Source organism: Pan paniscus, chromosome 3, assembly GCF_029289425.2.
Source record: "Pan paniscus chromosome 3, NHGRI_mPanPan1-v2.0_pri, whole genome shotgun sequence".
In the NCBI taxonomy this organism is placed as follows: domain Eukaryota; kingdom Metazoa; phylum Chordata; class Mammalia; order Primates; family Hominidae; genus Pan; species Pan paniscus.
Genome location: NC_073252.2, coordinates 163,622,472 through 163,647,315, shown reverse-complemented (window position 1 = coordinate 163,647,315; position 24,844 = coordinate 163,622,472). Strand labels below are relative to the sequence as shown.

Sequence of the window (24,844 nt, the reverse complement as noted above, 5' to 3'; positions counted from 1 at the left end):
AGAACTTGACTTATTGCATTGACAAGATCAGGTGTGGTTCTTCCCAGGAATGCAAGCAGGCCTTAACAAATTAACATGTGAAAATCAGTGTAATTTATCTCATTAATAGATTACATATAAAACATGTAAATGTGGTAAGTTATACTGAATGATGGTCACACAATCTGTTTATTATATAATTTTAAAATTATATAGTCAATTTTTACAAAACGCATGTGCATGTATAAACCACATTTTACATTTAAACTGTTAATGTCACACACACAACACACACACACACACACACACACACTCATCATTTGGCAAAATCTAGCATTCCTAATTAAAAACTCCAGAAAGGTAGTAACAGAAAGGAACCTCCTCAACCTGATAAATGTCACCCACGAAAAATCTCCAGCTAATACCACACTTAGTGATGAAAGACTGAATGCTTTTTCCCTAAAGATAAGGAAAAAATACGAATGTCTGCTCTTACAACTTCTATTCCACAATAAACATGGTTCTAATCTATTTAACATCTACATTAATCTGTTATTTGTCACAACTTAAGGGAATTCTTTTAACATTTCTCATAGGTTAAGTTGGATGGCAATGAAGTCTTTCAGATTTTGTATATCTAGAAAAGTATTTATTTCACTTTCATTCATGAAAGATATTTTTGCTGGGTAGAGAACTCTAAGTTGACAGTGCATTTCTTTCATTATTTAAAGATGTTACTCCGTTATGTACCAGTTTGCATTGCTTACAATAAGAAATCTGCTGTCATTCTTATTCTCCATGAGTAACTCCTCTGTATGTTCCCCTGTAGTGTGTTCTTCCCTCTGGCTTCTTCTAATATTTTCTCCTTATCACTGAATGTAATCAACTTGATTGTAATGTGACATGGTGCAGTTTTCTTCATGTTCCTTGTACTTGGGGATTTGTTGAGATCATTAGATCACACAGATCTACTGTTTTCACTAAATTTAGGAATTTTTGGCCATTATTGCTTCAGACATTATTCTATACATTGTCCTCCCCTGCTCCAATCTATCCCCTCTCCAGCAACTCTGATTACTTCAGTGTTGTAATATAAGATATTCTAGCTACCATTTGTCTAATGATAAACATTTCCATTGTTTCCAGGATTTTTTGACTCTTAAAATAACGCTATAATACTAATTGGGTGCAAGACAACAATGATTGAATTTCAATTTGTTGGTTGCTGGAAATGTTTATATTTCAATAAGTCTTCTTGAGTTTTATCTTAGGAAGCAGTAAAGTTGCTTGGATCCCTTCTGCATTTTTTTCTAGCTTTTTTAGGTGGGACCAGAGTGTTTAAATTAGGGTTCAGATCGCCTCATTAACTGTGGCAAACTCTTCTCAATATTCTATGTGATGCTCAATAAATTATGAAGTTGTACAAGTGTACTGCATGAGAATAGGTACCGTTACCTGTTCTGGGTGAGCCCCAAGGAATTTTTTTTCTTTTTTCTTTTGGTAGTTACTTCCTCAGCCATAGGGAGGGTCCTCCCATGCAAGTACTAATCAGTAGTGAGGTAAATCTTTGGGTTGGATATTCTGAATACAAGGTAGGGATTCTCTCCATGTCTCCAGAGTTCTTTCTCTATGCAGCTTTCTCCACTCTGACACTTCACCCGGGAAATTCTAGCTGCACTGGATTCTTTGAATTCCCAGCTCCACCTCTTCAACAGAAGGAGACTCTGGTCTCTGCCTGGATTCCTCAATGCTGTTGTATAGACAGTAAACTGAGGCACTCACAGGGCTCACTTTATTTCTTTTCCATCTCCCAGCAATAACTTTTCTTTGCTGCCTGATGCCCAGTGTCTTGAGAACTATTGCTCAATATATTTTGTCCAGTTTCTTAGTTGTTTCAGTCACAATGATAAATGTAGTCCCTGTTACTCCATCCTGTACAGAAGCAGAAGTTCACATTGCTTGGATTTGTTAAGATTTTATGTAGTCCTATATCAAGAAATATAATAACTCAATTTGGACCAAATATCTTTAAGTAGCAAACACTCAATTACAAATCCTTATTAAAGATAGAGTTTAAATATTATCATCATTCTTTGGGAGCTAATTTGCCTATAGAGTGATAGTCTCACTCAAATGCTCAGTGCTGACTTACATGCAGTCATTAATGACTCAGTGCAAGCACAGTTTGGATTTACACCAAAAAATGACATTGAGGGAAATAGCTACCATCTTGAAAATGAAATCCAATATAAGGTCAGAATAATTTCTTTACAGAAAAAAAACTCTGTAACCAGATAAAGGCTAACAAAGAATGAACATAATACAAAGGCTTCAATATAAGGAATGCAAGAGTTTAAAGGGTAAGAGAGTCACTGAGGTGCTCAGACTATAAGCTGTCCCAAAACAAACATGTGAAGTAGTTTAGAATAATTCTCAGGGTTGCTTTCCTGCCTTCCTAGTGAATATGTTCTTAGCACATTTATGAAATGGGCCTGATCTTTCACTTTCCTGATTTTCAGATTAATGATTTAATAGTTATTCAGAAAAGAGTATTTGAATTTTAAAAGAAAAGAGGCATAAAGGGATCAATGCTTAACTCAAAAAAAATCATTAATGGCACATTTTCAGGAAGCCACAATTAATTAGTGAATGGCACCTTGTAGGGCATCTCTATTCATACATACAAGTCAAGCATGATAATTGGAATTGGCTTATGACTTCAGAAAAGCATTATGGTCCCTCTTGCATGAGGAATTTGGGGTTATAATCTCTAACAGTCCATTAAAAGGTACATTGCCATAAATTGAAGCGTAAGATTTCCTTTGAGGCCCTGTAACTGAAAGTTATTAGAGGAAATTTTGAATGAGTGTTGACATGGTTTGGTTGTGTCCCCACCCAAATCTCATCTTGAATTTTTGTTGTTCTCATAATCCCCATGTGTCATTGCAGGGACCAGTGGGAAGTAATTGAATCATGGGAGCAGTAACATCCATGCTGTTCTCATGATAATGAGTTCCCATGAGCTGTGATAGTTTTACAAGGGGTTTTCCCCCTGCTTCACTCTGCACTTCTCTGTGCTGCTGCCATTTGAAGAAGGATGTGTTTGCTTCCCATTCCACCATGATTGTAAGCTTCCTGAGGCTTCCTCAGCCATGCTGAACTGTGAGTCAATTAAACCTCTTTCCTTTACAAATTACCCAGTCTCAGGTTTGTCTTTCTTAGCAGCATGAGGACTAATACAGTAAATTGGTACTTGTAGAGTGAGGTACTGCTGTAAAGATACCTGGAAATGTGGAAACAACTTTGGAACTGGGTAACTGGCAGTGGTTGGAAGACTCAGAAGAAGATAGGAAAATGTGGGAAAATTTAGAAACTCTTAGAGACTTGGAGGGCTCAGAAGACAGGAAGATGTGGGAAAGTTTGGAACTTCCTAGAGACTCGTTGAATGGTTTTGACCAAAATACTGATAGTCATATGGACAATGAAGTCCAGGCTGAGTTGATCTCAGATGGAGATGAGAAACTTATTGGGCTGGAGTGAAGGTGATTGTTGCTATGCTATAACAAGGAGGCTGGTGGCATTTTGCCCCCAGCCTAGAGATCTGTGGAACTTTGAACCTCAGAGAAATGATTTAGGGTATCTGATGGAAGAAATTTCTAAGCAGCAAAGCATTCAAGAAGTGACTTGAGTGCTCTTAAAAGCGTTCAGTTTTATGCATTCACAAAGATATGGCTTGGAATTGGAACTTATGTTTAAAACAAAAGCAGAGCATAAAAGTTTGGAGAATTTATAGCCTGATGATGATATAGAAAAAGAAAACTCACTTTCTGAGGAGAAATTCAAGCCAGCTGAAGAAATTTGCATAAGTAACAAGGAGCCAAATGTCAATCTCCAAGACAATGGGGAAAATTTCTCCAGGGCATGTCAGAGGTCTTCATGGCAGCCCCTCCCATCACAAGCCAGAAGGCTTGGGAGGAAAAAATGGTTTCACAGGCCAGGCCCTGGGTCTTCCTGCTCTGTGCATCTCAACACTTAGTGACTTGCATCTGAACCGTGGCTAAAAGGGAAAAATATGCAGCTCAGGCCATTGCTTCAGAGGGTGCAACCTCCAAGCTTTGGTGGCTTATATGTGGTGGTGTGCCTGGGGGTGCACAGAAGTCAAGAACTGAGGTCTGGGAACCTCTGCCTAGATTTCAGAGATGTATGGAAGTGCCTGGATGTCCAGGCAGAGGTGTGCTGCCGGGGCAGAGCCGTCATGGATAACCTCTGCTAGGGCAGTATGGAAGGAAAATGTAGGGTCAGAACTCCCACACAGAGTCCCCACTGGGGCACTGACTAGTGGAACTGTGAGAAGAGAGTCCCCAGACCCCAGAATGGTAAATCCACTGACAGCTTTCACCTTGTGCCTAGAAAAGGTGCAGACACTCAATGCCAGCCCATTAAGGCAGCCAGGAGAGAAGCTGTACCCAGCAAAGCCATAGAGGCAGAGCTGCCCAAGGCCATGGGAGCCCACCTCTTGTGTCAGTGTGACTTGGATGTGAGACAGGTAGTCAAAGGAGATCATTTCGGAGCTATAAGATTTGACTGCCCCACATGATTTCAGAGTTGCATGGGGCGTATAGCCCCTACGTTTTGGCTACTTTCTCCCATTTGGAAGTGGTGTATTCACTCAATGCCTGAGCCCTCACCATATTTAGGAAGTAACTAACTTGCTTTTGATTTCACAGGCTGATAGGCAGAAGGGACTTATTTCAGATAAGACTTTGGAATGTGGACTTTTGAGTTAATGATGGAATGAGTTAAGACTTTGGGGGACTATTAGGAAAGCATAGTTGTGTTTTAAAATGTGAAGATGAGATTTGGGAGGGGCCAGTGGCAGAATGATATGGTTTGGCTGTGTCCACACTCAAATCTCATCTTGAATTGTAGTTCTCATAATCCCCACATGTCATGAGAGGGACATGGTGAGAGTTAATTGAATCATGGGGGCAGTTACCTCCGTGCTGTTCTCATGATAGTGAGTTCTCATGAGACCTAATGGTTTTATAAGGGACCTTCTCCCTTTTGCTCTGGACTTCTCCTTGCTGCTGCCATGTGAAGAAGGATGTGTTTGCTTCCCCTTCCGCCATGACTGTTAGGGTCCTGAGGCCTCCCCAGCCATACTGAATGAACTGTGAGTCAATTAAACCTCTTTCCTTTATAAGTTATTCAGTCTCAGGTAGGTCTTTATTAGCAGCATGAGAACAGACTAATAGAGTGTAAACATTAATTGAGGTCAAAGTTGTATTATTAAAAGTTTTAATAACCACACAACAAGGTAAATCAATTCAACTTATTTTAAATAAAGAAAAAATGGAAACCTTATTAATTGTTTTCAAAAAACTGAAATGACTGATGATGGTGAGCTGCTTCTCTATTAATATCAATAAAACAGAATGCAATAAGTATCAAATAAGCATCAAAAGATGCAGAAACATATTTCCAATCCACCTCACTGACAAAGAAAAGCATAATCCTACTTAGCTGTTCCACAAAGTTAAAGAATAATCAAATCTGCCTGAAGGCAGCAAGTCAGTACAGGTAACTTGTGATACCACTTTACGCAAACACTGTCTTTCCTTTGCAAATCACAATGGGTAGTTTGAGTTACATTTGGATGTTCTTCTCCCAAGAAACTTGAATTGAATCTTTTCAAGTGAAAGGTACAAAAAGTTTTACCCTTACAATGAAATGTTTACAAATAATTCAAGAAACTTCTGGATTTATCACACAAACACAGGACTGAATGAATATCCTCAAAATTCAGCTTAAACAAATAGTAGTTTGATTATTATAAAATCCCCATGTTAAGCAAATTAGATATATGATATATTTTCAGAGAGGACCTTAGGGTTATATTTGATATATAATGATAAATGAGTTTCAAATAAAGCCATTTAATCATCATAACATCTAAGTTCTGTAACAAAGTGCCCTGATGATGTTTAACATTTAAAAGTCCATGTTAATGACTGCTGTTTCTGTCACAATGACAGACTAGGTACTGGCGCTGAGCTTTCTGCATAACTCAATATGCTAGATAAAGTATTTTTTAAAGCCCTGAATGTATCAATAGATGACAGAAGAGTGAAATATATTCATCACTGAGTGAATGAGAGAATCCAGAGAGATAAGCAGAGGACTAAAACCAGCTTTCAACTGAGGGCATTTGCCAAAATTTGTTGGCATGACCATTGAATTTTGATGTCTCATAGGGCTTTAAGGATAGAAGACATAGGGCAAGGCCCACCCAGGCTGGAAAGTGTAATACAATAATCCCTCCAAAATCAGGGATTCCCGCATCTGGGGCTTCTAAGTATAAGGAAGAATGAAAATTAAACTCATACCACCCCAGGTACTTGCACACAAGAATTTTCTGGAAGCTTGAAACTAAGTAGAGGGGAGAAAAACAAATATCTTCTGAGACCACATAAGCAAGAACCATACCCAAAATAGGTAATAGGTCTGCATTCTGAATTGACATTATGGCAGAAGCCTAATACACTGAAGCAGAGAATTTAGTTTAAAGTGATCTTGTGCTGTTACGGAGGCAAAAAAAAAATATTTTCCAATGTATTAAAGGAACAAATAAAACCCAACAGGAAGAGTAGAATGAGGAGAGTTTTAAGTCAATTAAACTGATAAACACAGAAACAAAGTAACAATAAACTGAATCCAGAGGTGTAAAAAAAGGAATAGACTATACCTAAATTGTCTTCATCCCAAGAATGCAAGGTAGGTTAATATTAGTAAATTAATTATTCTAATTTACCACTTTAAATGGTGAAATAAGGATAATTATATCATTTTTAGTAAACACAGAATTCCTAATTTGATAAAAAGTGCCTATGTTTAAAAAAATACCAAATAGAATAATTGGTAAATAATTGAAAGCATTCCCTTTAAAATTAAGAACAGAGCAAGCTAGCCCTCAGTCAGCACTTCTGTGCAACACTGGGAGGCTGTCAGCACAGCAAAAAATAATTAAATTAAATTAAAAACAGAGGGACTATAAAGGAAGAAATAAAACCACGTTTATTTGCAGATAATCTGATTGCCTATATGAAGAATATACATATAAATTATTAAAACGTACAAGACTGTCAAGAATGTTGGAATAAAGTAAAAATATAAAAAATCAAACACATTTCTGCATAATAGCAACAACTGGTCTTAACAATAATTTTTTAAAGCTACATTATATCATCAAAAATAAAAATATATGAATAAATCTATATCAAAAGCATGCACAAATTATAGATAAAAATATTAAATATTAAACAGTATTTAAGGAGGCCTAAACAAATACAGATATATACCATGTTAATGGATTAGAAGGTTCAATATTATAAAAACAATTCTCTTTAAAATAATCCATAGATTCAATGCCATGGCAATCAAAATGTAAATGTTGAGGCTTGACAAGTTGATTTCAAAGTTAATATGGCATACAAAGTCCAAATTTAACCAATATACGCCTGAAAAACAACAACATGAGGGGACCTTTGATACCAAATAAAGGATTGTATGCAAATCAAAGGGTTCTCAAAACCAAATTCAATTGCTTTACAAAACACAAACTTAGTTTTTTATTGTTTTATACTTTGCTCATCTGTATCACTGTCTATCCAGTCACTAAAGTATGAAGCCATGAAGTCATCTTTGACTCCTCCTTTTCTTTTCTTTTCTTTTCTTTTCTTTTCTTTTCTTTTACTTTCTTGACCATCACCCCAAAGCCATCCAGCTGGTCACTGGTCTCTTACCTCCAATCCCTCTTTTCTGTGGCTACTGACATGGTGCAAACGCAAGCACTCATCCAGTGCTTGCCTCTACTTCTACTATAACCTAACAAGCCTCCCTCCTCCCTCTTTCTCATTACTTCTTCCACCAACTACACCAGCTCACTCTTTACCTCCTAACATATCTTTATAACATATGACTATAATCAAGCCAATGATCTGCTTTAGATTTTCAGTAAGCTCACTTCTCATTGCCAACAGGATCAAGGTCACATCCTGGGCTCTAAAGATCCCTTTACACTATTTTTCAGAATCATTTATTGCCAAAGCATTAACTCTTACACATCCTTTGCTCTATGCATGTTAGACCATTTGCCACTTCCTGCATTTTCATAAAATTCAAGAACTTTCACAGCTTCAACTTTTATCTTAGTTATTTGACTCTAAAGTTTTGCCCCATCTTTTCTCCAGGAAGAAAATCACAGGACTTCAAGATCCAGCTTAAATGTCACCTTCCCTGAGATGCATAATTAATGCATTCCCTCCTCTGTGCTACCATAGAACAGTCAGCCCTCCATATCCACAGATTCAACCAACTACAGATGGAAAATATTCCAAAATAAATAAATAAATGCAATGGTTAAAAAATATGAATTTTAAAAATACAGTATTATTATTCCCATAGCATTTATATTGTATTAAGTGTTATATGGAATCTAGGGATGATTTCAAACATATAAGAGGATAGAATGGTTTATATTCAAATACTATGCCATTTTATATATAGGACTAGTGCATTCTCAGATTTTGCTACCTGGAGGGGTGCTGGAACTAATCCCCCATGAATACCAAGGGATACTGTACTTTGTTTACTGCATTTTTATATTGATAGTTAAAGTATTTGTTACTTTTTTTCTAGCAGATTTTGAAATCCTTTTAGGAAGAGAACACATCTTATTTGTGTACCCCCCAGGCATATTCCTGAAACATATCATATACAAAATAGTGCTTGTATTAATTTAAATCTGTACAGTGCATCATAGTTTACTAAGACCTTACACATGTAATCATTACATGTTTCATAGACTAGGGATCACTATCCCCACATTACAAATGTGTGAACTTAAGCTCTGAAGCACTTGTAGGTAGACCAAGATAATATAATTAAACAAAACAGCCAACACTTGCACCTAAGTCTCCTACAGAATATCCAGTGCTCTTTTAATTCAATTACACTACCTAGATTCATTTATTGATTTCTACTGGACTTCCTTCTTACTATTATAAAAGCCACAAAAGTGAAACTTGCTTTGGCGATGATTTGAAAATTTAAACTCATCAAAAAAAATACATAAAATGAGTTAACAAGAATAGTTCCCTACTAGACACTTTAAGAAAAATTAAAGGTTTGTGGAGCTGAATTTTATGAAGATAAATAACAGTATCCAATTGTGCCAAGCAGAAGTATATTTTCAAGGATATATTCAAGTAATTAATTAATATAAGGATATATCTGTTAACATGTCATGTACTTGGTAAAATGCTTTCAGCCGGAACAATTTTCCTGCAGTTTTGTTGCCTATAGTTCTTGTTCTCTCCATTATGAACACTGACCTCAAACTTGACAGAATAGGCTTTCCCTCATCCCAATATACCAATCCATTTTTTTCCTGTGAAAAAAAAATCCGACTGAACAACCTTCAATTCTGATGGTAATGTGACACTAACATGCTCTGATACACACGTAAGATATCTGCTATTCTCACATACCTTGCTACTCTTTGGTAGTTTTTGTTTGTTTGTTTGTTTGTTTTCAGAAGTAACGAGATAGGAAGAGGGAGGGAAATTTAGGCATAGATTGCTTTCGGGGCTAATTCTGGCAGACAAGTCATGAAATTGCATGGCCTACTTCAGGGTCTATGGTGGCTGCCATGATATGAACAAAACCGTCAGAAACCTGAGGGTTTATCAAGAGTGACCCCAGCAGAGGTGTGAACACCTTCCTCTTCCTCTCGGTGTACAGCATATGCCCCCTGGCACTGCAACTTCTTGGTACCACTTGAGAGGAGCTCTTGCTTCTGATGTCAGAGACACCAGGATTCAGATTGCTTTAGGCTTCGAACAGCCTTAGAGATTTCCAAGCCTCAGAGGCTGAGGCCCAGGAAAACCAAAGGATGTCCTGAGGGCAACACAAATACAGCCATAGAGCCAGTACTGGAGTTTCCATTTCTTGACTACCAGTCTAGTTTGTTTTCCAGTTTTCATACCACTACCCAGACACGATTATTCTTTAAAAAGCAAAACTTATATTTACTTTTCAAAATCACAGTAGAACAGAAGAAGTAAAAAGAATAAAGATTCACCTCATTCATTTTACTGTTTATTTTTGCTTCTACTGACCTATAAATGTAGAAAAAGTGAACCCGGTAACTTCAAATGTATTTAAGAATAAGGATACAGTGTGAAGAATAGAATTGTGCTCTACCAAATAATGTGGGAGAAAACAAGAAACAAGTTGAAATTTTATTTATTTTATTATTTATTATTATTATTATTATTATTATTATTATTTGAGACAGCGTCTCACTCTGTCACCCAGACTGGAGTGCAGTGGTGCAATCTCGGTTCACTGCAACCTCCACCTCCCAGGTTCAAGCAATTCTCCTGCATCAGCCTCCAGAGTAGCTGGGATTACAGACACTCACCACCATGCCTGGCTAATTTTTGTACTTTTAGTAGAGATGGGGTTTCACCATGTTAGCCAGGGTGGTCTCAAACTCTTGGCCTCAGGTGATCCACCTGCCTCGGCCTCCCAAAGTGTTGGGATTACAGGCATGAGCCACTGCGCCCAGCCACAAGTTGAAATTTTAAAATCAAGTTGTGCGATTTTAAAACCAAGCTGCTTACACAGACTACTTTCAAATATCTGCATAAGCAATTATTGGTTACACTTGTACTAGTCCACTGTCAAATAACAAAGCCTACAAAGTACTTACTTAAAAGTTGCAGTGCTCCCCACAAAGCATTATATTAATATTATATTAATCTTCATTTATCTTAAGTAAAGAAAAATCCAGCAAAAATGTATAAGAACACATATTCAGATTATCATAATTTATAATAGTATCTATTTTCAAATGCTAAATTAAAATAAATTAGCATGCAACTATGTGATTAATACATAAACAACTATTTACACATGAGCAATCATCTACCTGCAAATGGCAATGTGAAGACTATACTAGGTGAGGCATACTTCTGTAAACCCCAAGGATAAATCTATGTTTCCTTCATAAGAATGTTCAAAAAATGTTTAATGAATTAATGAATATTTGTAGTTTAGAGCCATGTGCTCAAACTTAGCTCTGTGTAAACATAGATTGTAAATATCTAAGCTCTTCAAATTGATCCAGATGGCAAACAAAATCTGAACCAGAAATTACCGAAAGACTATATATATAGCCAAGACTATTCACACTTTAGTCAACGTGAATTGAAAATTGTCAATATATTTTGAGTGTATTAGGCATATGAGCAAATAGCCAAGAGAACAACATACGGAAAATGTTTCTATCAGTTGCCTCTGGTATCTTTTAAAACAAGGTCTATTAGGGGGATTTATCTTCTCAATTGAAAAGTTCAGAGGACTTGAGATATGAAATGTTTTTACGCATGGGAAGAAACAAAGACATTTATCCCACAAATGATTTCATAAAGATCATCTCTCCACAAATAAGTAGTTGTGATTAAAAATCCTCCACATCTTATATATTTATACTACTGTGGATAAAATAATACAGTGTTATGTTCCAGAAAAAGCAATGTGTACTTTACAATTAATTCTTATAACAACATCATGAGGATTATAATATCACCTTTATTTTATAGCTCAGAAAACAGAAATGTAATGAGGTTAAATAACTTGCTGAAAGCCACACATGGTTATTATGTGGGGGGTTTACTATTAGAACTCATGGCCCTCTCACTCCAAAGCCCACATTTTTAATAGATCATTATTCTGCCTCCTTGAAACCTGAAAAAATAATTTTTAAACCAACTCCAATTTGCAAAAAAGTACCCACATAAAAAAAGAAAGGAAATGAAAGGCAGACCATGGCAGCTCATGGAGTCCAGAGTTTTGAATTCAAAATCTGATTCTATCACTGGGAGATATAAACAAAGTTAACTTAAAACACTCAGCTACAAGTGCCATTCAATACAAGAACAAGATTTAATATAGGACACTTGTTTTTGAAGCATACAGTTTTGTGTATGAAGCCCCATGCTACTTCTGAGTTCCATTGTATATGCCAGAGATCTGTTCTTACTACAACTATTTTCATCCTGGAACAAACTGGAAGTATATCCTATAATCAATATCTTCTTTCTGTGTGTTAACTCTTGGTCACTATTTCATCTGTTCTTACTGTAACTATTTTCATCCTCGAACACGTATCTTCTTTCTGTGTGTTAACTCTTGGTCAGGAGTTCACCCAGCAAACTGCTCACAAATCTCTTCCCAAGTAGAAGCTGAGGCAGGCAGATCACCTGAGGTTGGGAGTTCGAGACCAGCCTGACCAATATGTAGAAACCCCGTCTCTACTAAAAATATAAAACTAGCCGGGCGTGGTGGCGCATGCCTGTAATCCCAGGTACTCGGGAGGCTAAGGCAGGAGAATCCCTTGAACCTGGGAGGCGGAGGTTGCAGTGAGCTGAGATCACACCACTGCACTCCAGCCTGGGCAACAAGAGCAAAACCTGTCTCAAAAAAAAATGAAAGAAACATAAAGCAACACAGGGGCCCTGATTTAGGTCATTATTTCCTTTACCCGTTCCAGACACCAAAACCCAATTATTCTGACCCTGGTGACTGCCTGCCAGCTACACTGCATTCAGGTTTAGTTATATACTATTTCTTCTCTTGGGACTAAAGAATATACATATATAAAGGAAAATTTTCCACTAGGTCTTAGGTAGAAAAGAAAGAGGCAAGAAAAAAAATGAGAAGCCTGTTTTACCAGATTTTGTTCTACCACTTGTTAGGAAACAAGTACAAGCAGGAATTCTTCATCCTAGAAAATATGATAATTTGCTAAATAATAATATGTTTTCTTCAAAAAAATTATAATACCTGTATAGTAAATATTACATATGGTATATATTTTGAATTTGCCAGGCTTCCTCCTCTTAGGAAACCAGGCCAGAGTTCCAAGAAGTTTATTTGATCCTATTATCTCTAGGAGTTTTCAAGCATTTGACCTTAGGCTTTTAGACAAGTTAGGATTGAAAAAGGTGAAGTTATTTAAGTAACTTCACACAGCATATTTGTTTTCTCAAAGGCATTCACACATAATTTACATACATAGTGTACACTGTAAACCACTTTCCTGAATTTTTTTCACCTGCATTTGAAAGGATGTTCTTGCACTCTGTATGGGCTCATCATCATGAATTCAATGAATACTCCGAGTAAATTTAAAGTGTGAAACAACATGTTACCACACAAAATGTCAGAGCCTGTGCCAGCAGCAGGGCACTCATGACTAAATTCTACCCACATCCAACCCAGCCCCTGTCTTAATGGACATGGAAAGCCTGCTGTCACAATGCATATACTTGAGGCTACGTACAGCATTGTCTCCCCTACACTATTCACCCTCAAACATGTCTCTAATCCTATTAAAATTAGTCATTTGCATTTTTGTTTGTTTCATCCATAAGTAGGTATTTCACTCGTAACTTCTCACACTACGAGAATGCTCTCAAGAAGGAGGAGGCCCTGCACTAAACTCCATGTGATTATAAAACACTGGTCTTACTCTGACAATACAGTACGTGGCTTATAAAAACGCAAGAACACTAAAAGCAAGAGGCATTCTCAACAAAGAAATCACAACGGATGGATGTCCACCACCATGTAAATTGACAGTCTCACTGCAGAGCCAAGTGTGAGAAATTTGAAAAAGGAAAGTCATCAGAAATATAGAAACTCAGGTTCAAGCCCTCACCACTTGCCTGTTTTCCTCACGTATCCAGAAGGAGGGATAATGTTAATTGATGGGGATATGGTGAAGACAGGAGGCTCTAGATTTTTTAATGCAAAAATGTAAACTATGTTATGATGTGAGCCATGAAGAGACTTCCTAGATATGCGAGGTACTTGAGATAGGTGAGGACTCATTCCCTTCTTTAATATTCTCCATTTGGTGTTTCCTAATTATTCATGGTGTTTCTCCCAGGGATATTTGAAAGATTTTAACTTCTATGCAATGAGGCATATACTTAATTATCTTTAATCTGAATACGAAACACAAAATACCATAAGCCTCAACTATTAGGTATTTGTGCTCTGAAAAGAATAGGGCAGAGGAACAAAGTTCCATCTTTTCTGGATGGTCAATCAACTGAGCTAATGCCAAGGTGGTTTCCAACACTTAACAAGAAACTGAGATTATCCCAATAAACTCTTCAAATACACTCAGAGCCAAAGAAGAGAGCTCAGAAGACACTTACAGCAGCAACCCGGCCAGGAGCTACCAGAGGTGGCTCTGTGGTACACAATCCATGTGCTGACAGTTTAACATAGATGAGAAATGTAAGGAATGAGGGAACTATTTCACCCTTTTACCCCTCCATCTCTGCCTCCCTCATCACACAAATTAAATGTCGTCAATGGAAAACTCAACAACACAGAATATTTAAAATGCTGAGAGTAAATATATGGCTTTTATCTCCACCTCTGTAACAACTCCCCTGACTTGTAAAATGGTACGGTGTGTTAAAAACTGTTGAAGTCTTTTTTAAACACTGAGTTGAATGCTTCAAGTAGCATACCAATACATAAAACTAGATTTTGATTGGGAAAAAATAATATATTTAGAGCACTTCTGACCCATTTAATATATGATTTCAACTTTTTAAAATTATTATCATTCAAAGAGGTTCTTTTAAAAAATACAATGGATAGCATTTGTTTTAGCTTAAACTCTAAATGTAAGTGGCAGGAGAAGAGCTGAGTAAGATAAACACCACCTTGCTTCACTTTCTGGATTTCAATTAACACCTAATTTACTAGACTTCTTAATACAAAATATGTAGTTGAGCTCTTCAGAACAGCTTGACAGGATTAGCACACATTCTATAAGGAGCTGACAAAACTAGCAGTCCATTAGCCAGTCCACAATATCTCAAAGTCCAATAGTCAGTATTCCATTTTTAGGGCTCACAATGACAAGAATGAAATAAATAAGCAAGGGATTCTCTCCTCCTTCTTTCTGGAAAAGAACACGATCTATGTCATTCATTCCATAGCTTTGAGGTTATATATTTTTTAAGTTTTCCTTCCCAAGTGTTAGTATTCAATAGATAATTAAAGACAAAAACCACTAAAGCCATATTGCTAAATCATTCTGCCATATCCAGGATTGGGGAGAGGACTCTGCACTCCTCAATTTAGGAAGGATAAGTCCACAATTAATTCCAGATCCTGGAATATGAAAGAACTGTAAGAGGTTTCCAAACTCCCCTCATCCTGAGGATGAGGAAATCCTACATCCTCAGGAACCTTGCCAGGCCCCTGAGTCCTGGCCTAAGTCTGAGCTCAAGATGCTGCAGGGCGGAGTTCTGACAGTTCAGGGGAGCAACATGGCTCCCCCACCCCCACCACTTCCCTAGACACCAGATGGTCTCAGCAGGATGTGCAATGCCTCATTTTAAATGGATTATTTGCCTCTGTCTTCTCTAAGCATTCTTAGAAAAGCTTAAGGAGGGTCCTAGTTTTAAATATTTTAAGCAGATGGGTCTAAGGAACTATTAGAATAAGTAATATTCTAAAATGAATGATGGTAAATTATCAGCACTTGATACTACCTACCTGAGTTCCAGAAGAATTTAAAGGCTAACCTCTTTTCTGTAAGCGATCATATCAAGGCCTCAATAATTGAAAGGTCTGAAGGATGATTAAGGTGACTAATAGCCATAAGAAGGTTTGCAAAGAATATTGTTTTAACTATTGGCAAGTAAGTTTCAATTTCACATGAGAGAAATTTGCTAAGATGTTCAAAAATAGGATTCCTGCATACACAATAGAAGAAGACAATATGGTTTCTGATGGAGGAACCATACATGGCTTATATTAGGCTTTCATAGAAAAGGAAACTGTCAGCCGGGTGCTCATGCCTGTAATGCCAGCACTTTGGGAGGTTGAGGCAGGAGAATCACTTGGTTCAGGAGTTCAAGACCAGCCTAGGCAACATGGTGAAACCCTGTCTCTACAAAAAAATTAAATTAAATTAAAATAATAAAATTAGCTGGGCATGGTGGCATGCACCTGTAGTCCCAGCTGCTACAGAGGCTGAGGTAGGAGGATTGCTTGAGCCTAGGAGGTCGAGGCTGTGAGCCAAGATCGTGCCACTGCACTCCAGCCTTGTGACAGAGTGAGATCCTGTCTCAGAAAAAAAAAAAAAAAAAAAAAAAAGAAGCCATCATCAGGGTAAGAGGGAAAGCTGTGGAATTATGTTAACTTTTTCAAAAAGCCTTTTCTAGGCTCTACACATACGAACTGTTTCACCTTGGTCTAAGGAGGCCTACACTGAGTCAAGTAGGGTTGACTGGGCACCTACTTGAATTAAGAATTCTATGCATTATTACACCAACTAGCTAAGAGAAGAGGTTCCACTTAGGTTTTGAATTTGTGAATGACACTACCCAGAAGCAAAACGTGGGAGGATCTCAGGAGACTATGTAAACAAACAAAAAGGAAAAGAAAAGAAGAGCTTTTGACCTTGCTCAGTCTGAGGGAATATATTTAGGAAATAAAAATCTATCTTTTTCACACCTAACAACAGTAACTGCCATTGTGGACCAAATACGGATGTGGGCCCTCAAGACAAGGACTAACGAATTACCACTGACAAACCAGGAGCAGAATTCAAGTGTATGGAATATAATGCCTTTATCCATCCCTCCTGCAAACGCTGTATTTTGGCGACTTCTGAGTTGGCACCCAAGGCAAGAAGAGAAAAAAAAAATCAAGATCTGTGGAAACGAAAACTAAAACAGAAGAAGCAGATTAGGAGAAGCAACTCTATGAAATGCATTTTTAAATGAGAGTGCAGCAGTCTAGAGAGGCACCGACTAAGAAATAAATGTTTGCATATCTAAAATTATGATGGAATAAAGATATGGAAAAGAACATCAAATTCGAAAATGGCCAGTTCAGCTAGAAAGTACAACACTGAGGGCCAAAAGAATGAGGCAATGTTACCTAGAAATTATAAACTGAGGAAAATTATCACAAGGCCTACCATACTAGGACACTGGGGCACTGACTATAAAGAAAAGCAGAAAGAGTTTGCTAAAATGCCAAAAGCCTATTTCTATATAGACAGGCTTGCAGATGCTCCTCTACAGGCAAATTTCACCTTGCAAGGCACTGACCTTTAATCATGCTTGGGTTTTTGTTTTCCAAGATTTGGAGTCATTTACTCAGGAGCTTCTAGGTAGAAAGTCTTTTGTCAGGTGTTCACAAATGTCTACAGAGAACAAGGATATTGTTCTGCAAAAACATCTTACTCCACCAATTCTATACCCCTCTACCCAAAATTAAAAATACTAATTTCTTCAATTTCTCCTATTCGATATTCTATTTACAGTTGCCTGAGCTTTCTTAATATTCCCGTAAATACAAAAAAAAAAAAAAGAAAGAAGAAGGGAAAGAAGGGAAGGAAGTAAAAAAGCAAGGAATGGAAGAGAGGGAAGAAGAGAAGGAGAGAAGAGAAGGAAGGGTATGTGTTAATACGCAGTTCATCAGGTATCTGCTTTTCCATGTAATCTGTACACATATTTGGCAGAAGACTAACTTACAAACTAAATTTGCCCAGGCTCCTCACAGATATTAATACTCAGATTCACACTTATTTCTATAGTACAACAATGAAACAGGACACCTCAGTCTCTGCTCTGGAATGAGCTCTTGCAGCATCAGCTTCCCAATGTCCCTTGGGAGCCTCCTGACCTAAAGAGTAAGAGAAACCTGATTGTATATTCAGATGATTGTGTACTGCACTGATGAAAGACAGACAGATATTCATTTGAATTATCTGTATCTTTGTGTATATCTAATTATATAGAGAAATAAAGTACCTATATTTTGTCCTAATGGATTTGGCTATGTAAATATATCCGCAGCTGTGCTGCACTGACTCACCTACTATCACTTATACCTATAATGTCTTTCTGAGTAAAAATCCTATCAAATTAACACAAGGATTCCTTTCTACCCTATAGTTTCATGAACTTGAAATCAGAATTCTGATAGGTAAACAAATTGTATTCTATTTCACAAATGTGTTGAGGATAGTGTAACTTTTAAAGTTGTAATTCAGAAACAAATCTCATTGGGTAACACACATTTGATCTTGTTTAGAAAAAAAGTTTGTAAATGGCAGTATCAACAGTCTATAGATATCGAGAAGGTATTGAGAACATATTAAATTCCTAACAGTAGTAATCCATCCCTGTGATAAACATTACAAACCAGTTATGATCTCTGTCCTCAAGGATTTGAGTTTCAAAAATATGAAGCTATGTTCTTCGCTTCACCTATATCAGATATGCAAGCAATCGCATCTCTATTAGTCTGGACTCCTGGTAAACCTAGACTAATTTCTATTGTTATCATCTCAATGAAAGCCTCCAAAAGGCCAACTAAGAATGCAGTGTAATTGTCAAATACAGCCAGACTTGCAGCCAGGAAACTTGGAATTGAGTTCTGAATAATCTTAATGAAGACATGTAACCTCACTGGGCTTCTGCTTTCCTATCTGTAAAATGGGAAGAGTAACAAACTCTACCATATTGAGCTGTTGTGAACACCAACACTCAAAAGTGCTTTAAAACCACGAAGCCATGATTGTCATTGTGATATCAAGCCTCTGTGTACTTTGAGGAATACGAAGACCCTATTAGAGAAGCTCAGAAAGGGCCTTTTATTTCATGGGCCATGCCCTCCAATCTGTTATTTGGAAAGGGCAGATCAAAGATGCCCCAAGTGTCTGGAAAGTACCTTCTCTTTTGCTTTTGCTTGGCTTTCTTTCACAGACCCGTCCCCATCTTCTTTATTTCAGTGATTTTTTTTTTGACTCTTGCTTGGGATTTCAATGTAGTATTTCATTTTTTTTCTGTTATTGGAACTTTGATTTGACTTTCCCAGTGGTAAAAAGGAGGCACTAAAATTTTGCCTGTATTGAGCCAAGATGGTAAATTGAAGCCTAAATTCAAAAGCAGGGTGGATAATTTTAAAAGGGATTCACATTCTGTGCATACTTCTTAGCCCTCCACTTAGGCCATTCTTATTTCCCTCTCATTACACACACACATGCATGCGTGTGAACACACACACAGGTGTGCACTGGTATGCCTCTTCCCAAAAACGGAGAAGAAATAAGATTGGGGTAATAATCCATTCAATGTTGGTTTTATTGTTGCTTTACTTTCAACAGCTATATTCAAAAATAAACCAGCATCAAAGTGGAAACAAAAAGTAAATGCTATTAAAGTTTTTTTTTCCTTGCCTAGATGTTTATTTGCTGAGGAAACTAAACATTAATGTCTGAGGTGTGTTTCAATACACATGGTGCAAATACTTATCTGCTTGAATCTTTCACAGAACAGGGTATCAAAGTAGATGTTTTCCTAGACAATCTTTTGAAATAATGTACTTCATCTCTACCTTACCACAAACAAGAAAACGCACAATTTTCAGCAAGTTACAACATTATTCAAAAGAAATTTCTTAGCAAAAAGTGCATTTAAGGAGTTGCAGAGAACAGATTCTGAATGCCCAGCCACTCACTAGTCACCCACCACAGCAATCAGCATCTCCTTGTCCAAACCATCAGGGGTGGCCCAAGAAACTTTCAGTGGGAAAATAGATACAGTTATTAAAAGTGACAGCAGGGAATTCATCAGCAAAACTGAATTAAATCAGAATTCTGAGTTCCAGCCTAACAGGCTCCTGCTAAGCTACTCTGGCTTTTAAATAAGTACCTGCATTTAAGGATACACCGAGAAAGATGTGATAATGTGAACACAACACACATACCCTTTTTGTCAGAACAATGGGTCATCAAAGGTAAAAATTAACTAGGGAATTTCCAGCATTTTTCTTCATTGTGTACACCTCTCTTTCCTCCAGGCCCAAGAGAGGATGAATAATGCTTATCTAGTTATGGACGGGAAGAAAAGCTAGTCACAGAGCAACCCCGCACGGAATCTGCAGAACCCTAGATATATTTGACTTTGTCCACTCCCTTCCTCTACGCTTCGCTAAAGCCCACACCTCTTGGGATGGAACCTAACGTGCCTTCCGCTTACAAACCGCTCTGCTAGATTAGCCCCAACCACCATGCAACCTTTACGAAGTTACTCGTGCGTCCACACTGAGCGCGGATCACCTCAGCCACAGCCCAATAGAGCAAGGAACCAGGAGCTCCCGATGCCCGGACAGGAGCCGCGGCCAGTGCTGGGCGCCCTCAGGCGCTGCGCTCACGTGGTAGCGGCCCCGGGCACGTGCGCCTCCGACCTTAGGCGGCGAGAGGGAAGCGCCGCCCCGCGCGAGCGAGAGGCTGGCAGCGGCGCCAGAGGCGTAGAAGGGAGGGGAAGGACCTGGGACATTCAGGGACCCTGCGAGGCGAGAAGCTGAGCTTCAGGCAGTGCCGGTCCGACTGCATTTCCCTGGGGTGTTAGCAGGAAGGAAGACACAAATTTGAATGGGGTAGCAACTTAAAAACATTTTTCTTTTCAGTTTATTTTAAATGGGCAAATGCATCAGAATCCCATCTAGAAGTGACTTCTTCCGAGATTGTCACAATCCCTTTCTAGCCTGGAACCCACACTTGAAATTCCTGGTAAAAGAGGGAGCCAAGGTGTCTCGAGGTAGCAATGCCATCCTCCTGTATCTTTTGGGGAACCCTGCCAACTCGCTCTCGAACAAGCGCTGGGAAACCGCGCCCTTTGGCGGGGGGTGGGAAGAAGACGGTGTCCCTTCCAGATGCATAAAGCCCGCTGAGTGTTGGAATTTAAAACCTACAGCAGCCAGCTATATTTACGACTTGTTTCGTTTTGCTGGGGGAGGGGAGAGGGATCAGAAACTCTAGGACCTTATTCCCAAACTGGGAGATGGGAGCTTGGCAGTGGATCCCACTGGCACAGAACTCTAGTCAACTGGGGCCGCAGAGGCTGCCACTTGCGGGTGGGGAAGGGAAGGAAAAGGAGGGGGAGAGAAGGAGGGGCGGCGGAGGGGCTGACGCGGGAGGGAAGGAAACAGGTGAGCTCCCACCGCCACCCATCGGAAACCCAGCGCAGCGGCCCCCGGCGCGCCACCGTCCCAACCTGGAGAGCCACTTACCGGCTTTACACGGGTCCTTGTAATCTATAGTCTCTGTTTTATCCTCTTCGTTCCCATCAAAAGTGTAATCATAATCGAGGCCAGCGCAGACCCATAGCTCCCCGTAGAAAACAATCCCCGAGGCCACCAGCCACACGAGCATCCTCGGGGAAAGCGTTCCCAACCCCATCCTCCTCCCCCGGAGGAAAAGGAGGGGACGGGACCCAGAGGTTAGGCAGCCGCGGTCCGCGCTGATGTGCGGGGCTAGGGGCACCGGTGCTCTTCTCCCCACCCGGAGGCTCCTCGGCGGGACCGGGGTGCTCAGGTGTCCGGAGACATGTGGATGCCGCCGGGACAGTAGAGAGGGCAAGCACTGCCTGTTACCCCCAGTCGCAGGGAGAAGTTGGCTAGGGGCCCGCGGGTGGGCGGAGGGCAGGTAAGGAACTCTGCACTCGGAGGCGGGGAGGGCGCAGGCAAACTCGGCTCTGGCGGCGCTGGCGCTCGCAGCCTGCCAGGTCGTCCTTCTGGCTGCCGAACTTCCCGCGGCCGCGGCTCGGCGAGCGGCGCCCCGCGGGCTCAGCTGCCACCAGAGCTCGGACTCCCGCGCCGCGTCCCCGCTGCTGCCAGGACTCCGCGGCCGAGCGCGAACCGCCGCCGCCTGAGCCCAAAGCCGCCGCCGCAGCTCCGAGAAGATGAATCCGGTCTGCACATCAGCACATCTGAATTGAAAGGGGAGACCGAGGAAGGGGGTGGGGGCCAGGCATTTCTACGCCGCGAGACCTTAAAAGCCTGCAGAAGCCAGCAAAGCAACTGACTGCAAGAGAGCAAAAGTGTGAGGATTTGGGGATGCACTGTTTGCCTTCCCCCCGCCAGCCTGTCTTTTTACCCTCTTCCTAACTTGAAAAAAAAAATATTCGCACCATCTAACCCAATCACTTGCATCCTGCTTACTTATTCATACAATCAGGGTCAGGATCCGGACCACAGCCTCCTCTCTTGACTTCTTTTGATAGCCTTAGACAAACAAACAGACAGGAGCGCGCTGACAATTCCATTTATATTTTACCAAAGATAAAAATGAATATATTATGTATCTGTGTACGCAAACAGCAATTAATAGATGATGTGCGTGTCAGTTGAGAGTGCCAGACCGGGGGTGGAGCGAAGGATCGTGATAACTTAGCTGCAAATCCATATTTCCCCTCCCCCCAAATAAACAGCGAGTGTGTATTTCTTTCCTTTGCTGCTGTTTAACCTTAGAGCAGCGCAGGAATGGAGGAAAAGTGTGCGAGTCTTCACGATTTTGGTAAGAAAATAAACAGACTACTGTTGGTCTCCTAACCAACAAAGTTTTGCTAAGAACTAAGATCCTCAGAACTGCAATTTAAGAAAAAAAATCCAAAATCGGGTTACAGATTGCAGCAGCAGGAAACGCTGAGACCTTGCCGATGGGCTGGCGCTGTGGCTCACGTGGGCGCAGGAAGGGAAGCTGGATGGAATACTCGGGAAGCAAATTTTCTGTGACAGTTCTGGCGCCCATGAGCAGAGTTGCTCAGTATCCTTCGGCTTCAGTAATGTTTTACTGCTTCAGAGGAGAGGGTGTAAAACCTGGCAGGAGGGTCAGCGAGGTAAACCACATGTCAGCCGAGCAGACTCAAGACAAACACAGGTTGTGGGAAATTGGGGAGGAAAAAAATCAGAGGAAATCTCTGCAAAACCCCTGTTGTGAGCAATTCCGAGGTTTCCCCACATCTGCAAGTAGTTTCCAAAATAGGTGAGATGACTTCTCCCCCAACAAGCTTCCAAGGGACTGGTGATTGGGAGCTTTCCTTTTCCAACTAAATCTTTAAAACTGTCACTTCAGCAAGGACTTGTAAAAAAAAAAAAAAAAAAAAAAAAAAGCCTTACATATTATTTGACTAGAGTTCCCCCTATCCAAGTTATCATCTAGAGGAATGTATGAAGGTAGACACACACACACACACACACACACACAACTTTGACAGATAAAGTCATCTTTGGTTTGGAGATTTTACTAGGTTTTATTCATGTTTGTTAGAGAAAATTAAGAAGCCAATCTTGAAAAAGTACCAAGTATTTTCAACTTAAACTAAAAGTATAGGAAGGCTAGGTGGAACTGAACTGACCAAATGTTCTTTGCAAAACTGGGTCTTTCTCAGAGGCCACTGCAATGATGGAGCTTCCCTTCCATAGATCTTAAGCTTTTAATGCCCAGGATACAGAGCAGAAGTAGATTTTTAAAAAGAACATGTTCAATAAGCAGGTAGAGGTGTTTGATTTTGAAATCTCTTGCTGAGTCATTCTCAAATTCTCTTACCCATCCAAAAAAAAAAAGTTTGCATAATTAATAATAGTGTTGCCCTAGTGCAGAGCTCAACGAGAATATGTCCTGCTTAGCCCATCTGAAAGCCTAGAGAATGCATATGTCATCTAGAGGATTCCTGCTCTTGAGCTGCTGACAGTGTTCCCACTCCCTATCCCAAACCTTAAAAATGTCCCTTGTTAATCTAAATGCCTGCTAACATCTCCTTAGACTATTTTATCATGTGTAAATTTGCAAGAAGTTTTACCTGTGGTTTGCCTAAACATCACTTACTTTGCAGGAATAAATATGTTTTATTCATTTGTTCTGGGAGAAAAAGTACTGTATAGGGATAATAGCTTCATTATGTATAATGACACCTATTACTTTTAACATGTTTTTCATTATTTGGTTTTATAATTTTATGAATTTGTAGTCCAGAGAGTTAGAATGATTATCATAGTAGAACTTCAAGTCAAAATACAGGAATGTTTCTTTACAGCTAATATACTTGCAGAGAATACCTACATCACCATACCCAGGCTTAATCCCTGATTTATTTTTAAATATTAAATCTAACTCTAGGTTTGTAATAAGAAAATTCATTTTTTAAAACTAATTTTGCCTCTATAGTTGTTATGATTACAAACTAAAAATAGATTTTTCCTTGTCCATGAAAGAAACATAAAGTTGCAAGAATATGTATGTGAGCAAGGAGTTGATTGCTCTGTCATAGTATAGCTGCAGACACTCAGTAGGTGAATTCAATCTCCTCAGAAAGACAAAAAGGTGAAATTGATTCCCTTAGTAAGACATGTGCTGATGTTGCCCTGGCTTCTAGCTGACAAGCTCTCTTGATCACCATTGCCACCTACAACAAGACCCCATCACTCTCAACAATAATAGGGAATGAAGCCAACCAAGAGTGCTGCAAAAGGCAAGCTCTATGCCAATTAGTATATCACGTTGGAAATACCAATTAAAATAAATTTCCCTTGTAGAAAATACCAATTAGATATGTACTCTTTCTAATCTAGATTTGTGCAAAACTAGATGTGATCATTTTGTGTTATAAGACCAAGTAATACATGAATGAATATATTTCCCTTTTGTCCCTTGTGAAAAAAAATACCCAGGGGATAAAAGGAGCTTTCCTTCTGCAATGGATTCCAGATTATAATCTGAATAGGGGCCCCTAAACAGAATCTCTGGTTATTCTTTAATAGTTTACTGTACTAGTCTTTCTCTCTACCATGCCCTCACTGGCCCTCACTGTGGGGAACAGAGATGTCCTTTGTTTTTATGGCTTTTAGCTTCTCCAGACCATTTATCTCTTATTTTCACCCCATTCTGATGTGACCCTCTACTGGATAGACA

At 39.3% G+C, this 24,844-nt stretch overlaps 1 protein-coding gene across 3 annotated transcripts in view; it reads right to left on the bottom strand.

Moving 5' to 3' along the window:
* Positions 1-23,670, bottom strand: part of TLL1 (tolloid like 1) — a 232,432-nt gene extending 208,762 nt beyond the window's left edge. For 2 of the 3 annotated variants that reach the window (XM_003821793.4, XM_063603976.1), the window contains exon 1: positions 21,166-23,670. In XM_003821793.4, the coding sequence (XP_003821841.2) occupies positions 21,166-21,334 (169 nt within the window). In that variant the 5' untranslated portion in view covers positions 21,335-23,670. The remainder of the gene's footprint in view (positions 1-21,165) is intronic. The other variant, XM_034959377.3, reaches the window with a different exon arrangement.
* Positions 23,671-24,844: the final 1,174 nt, after the last annotated feature.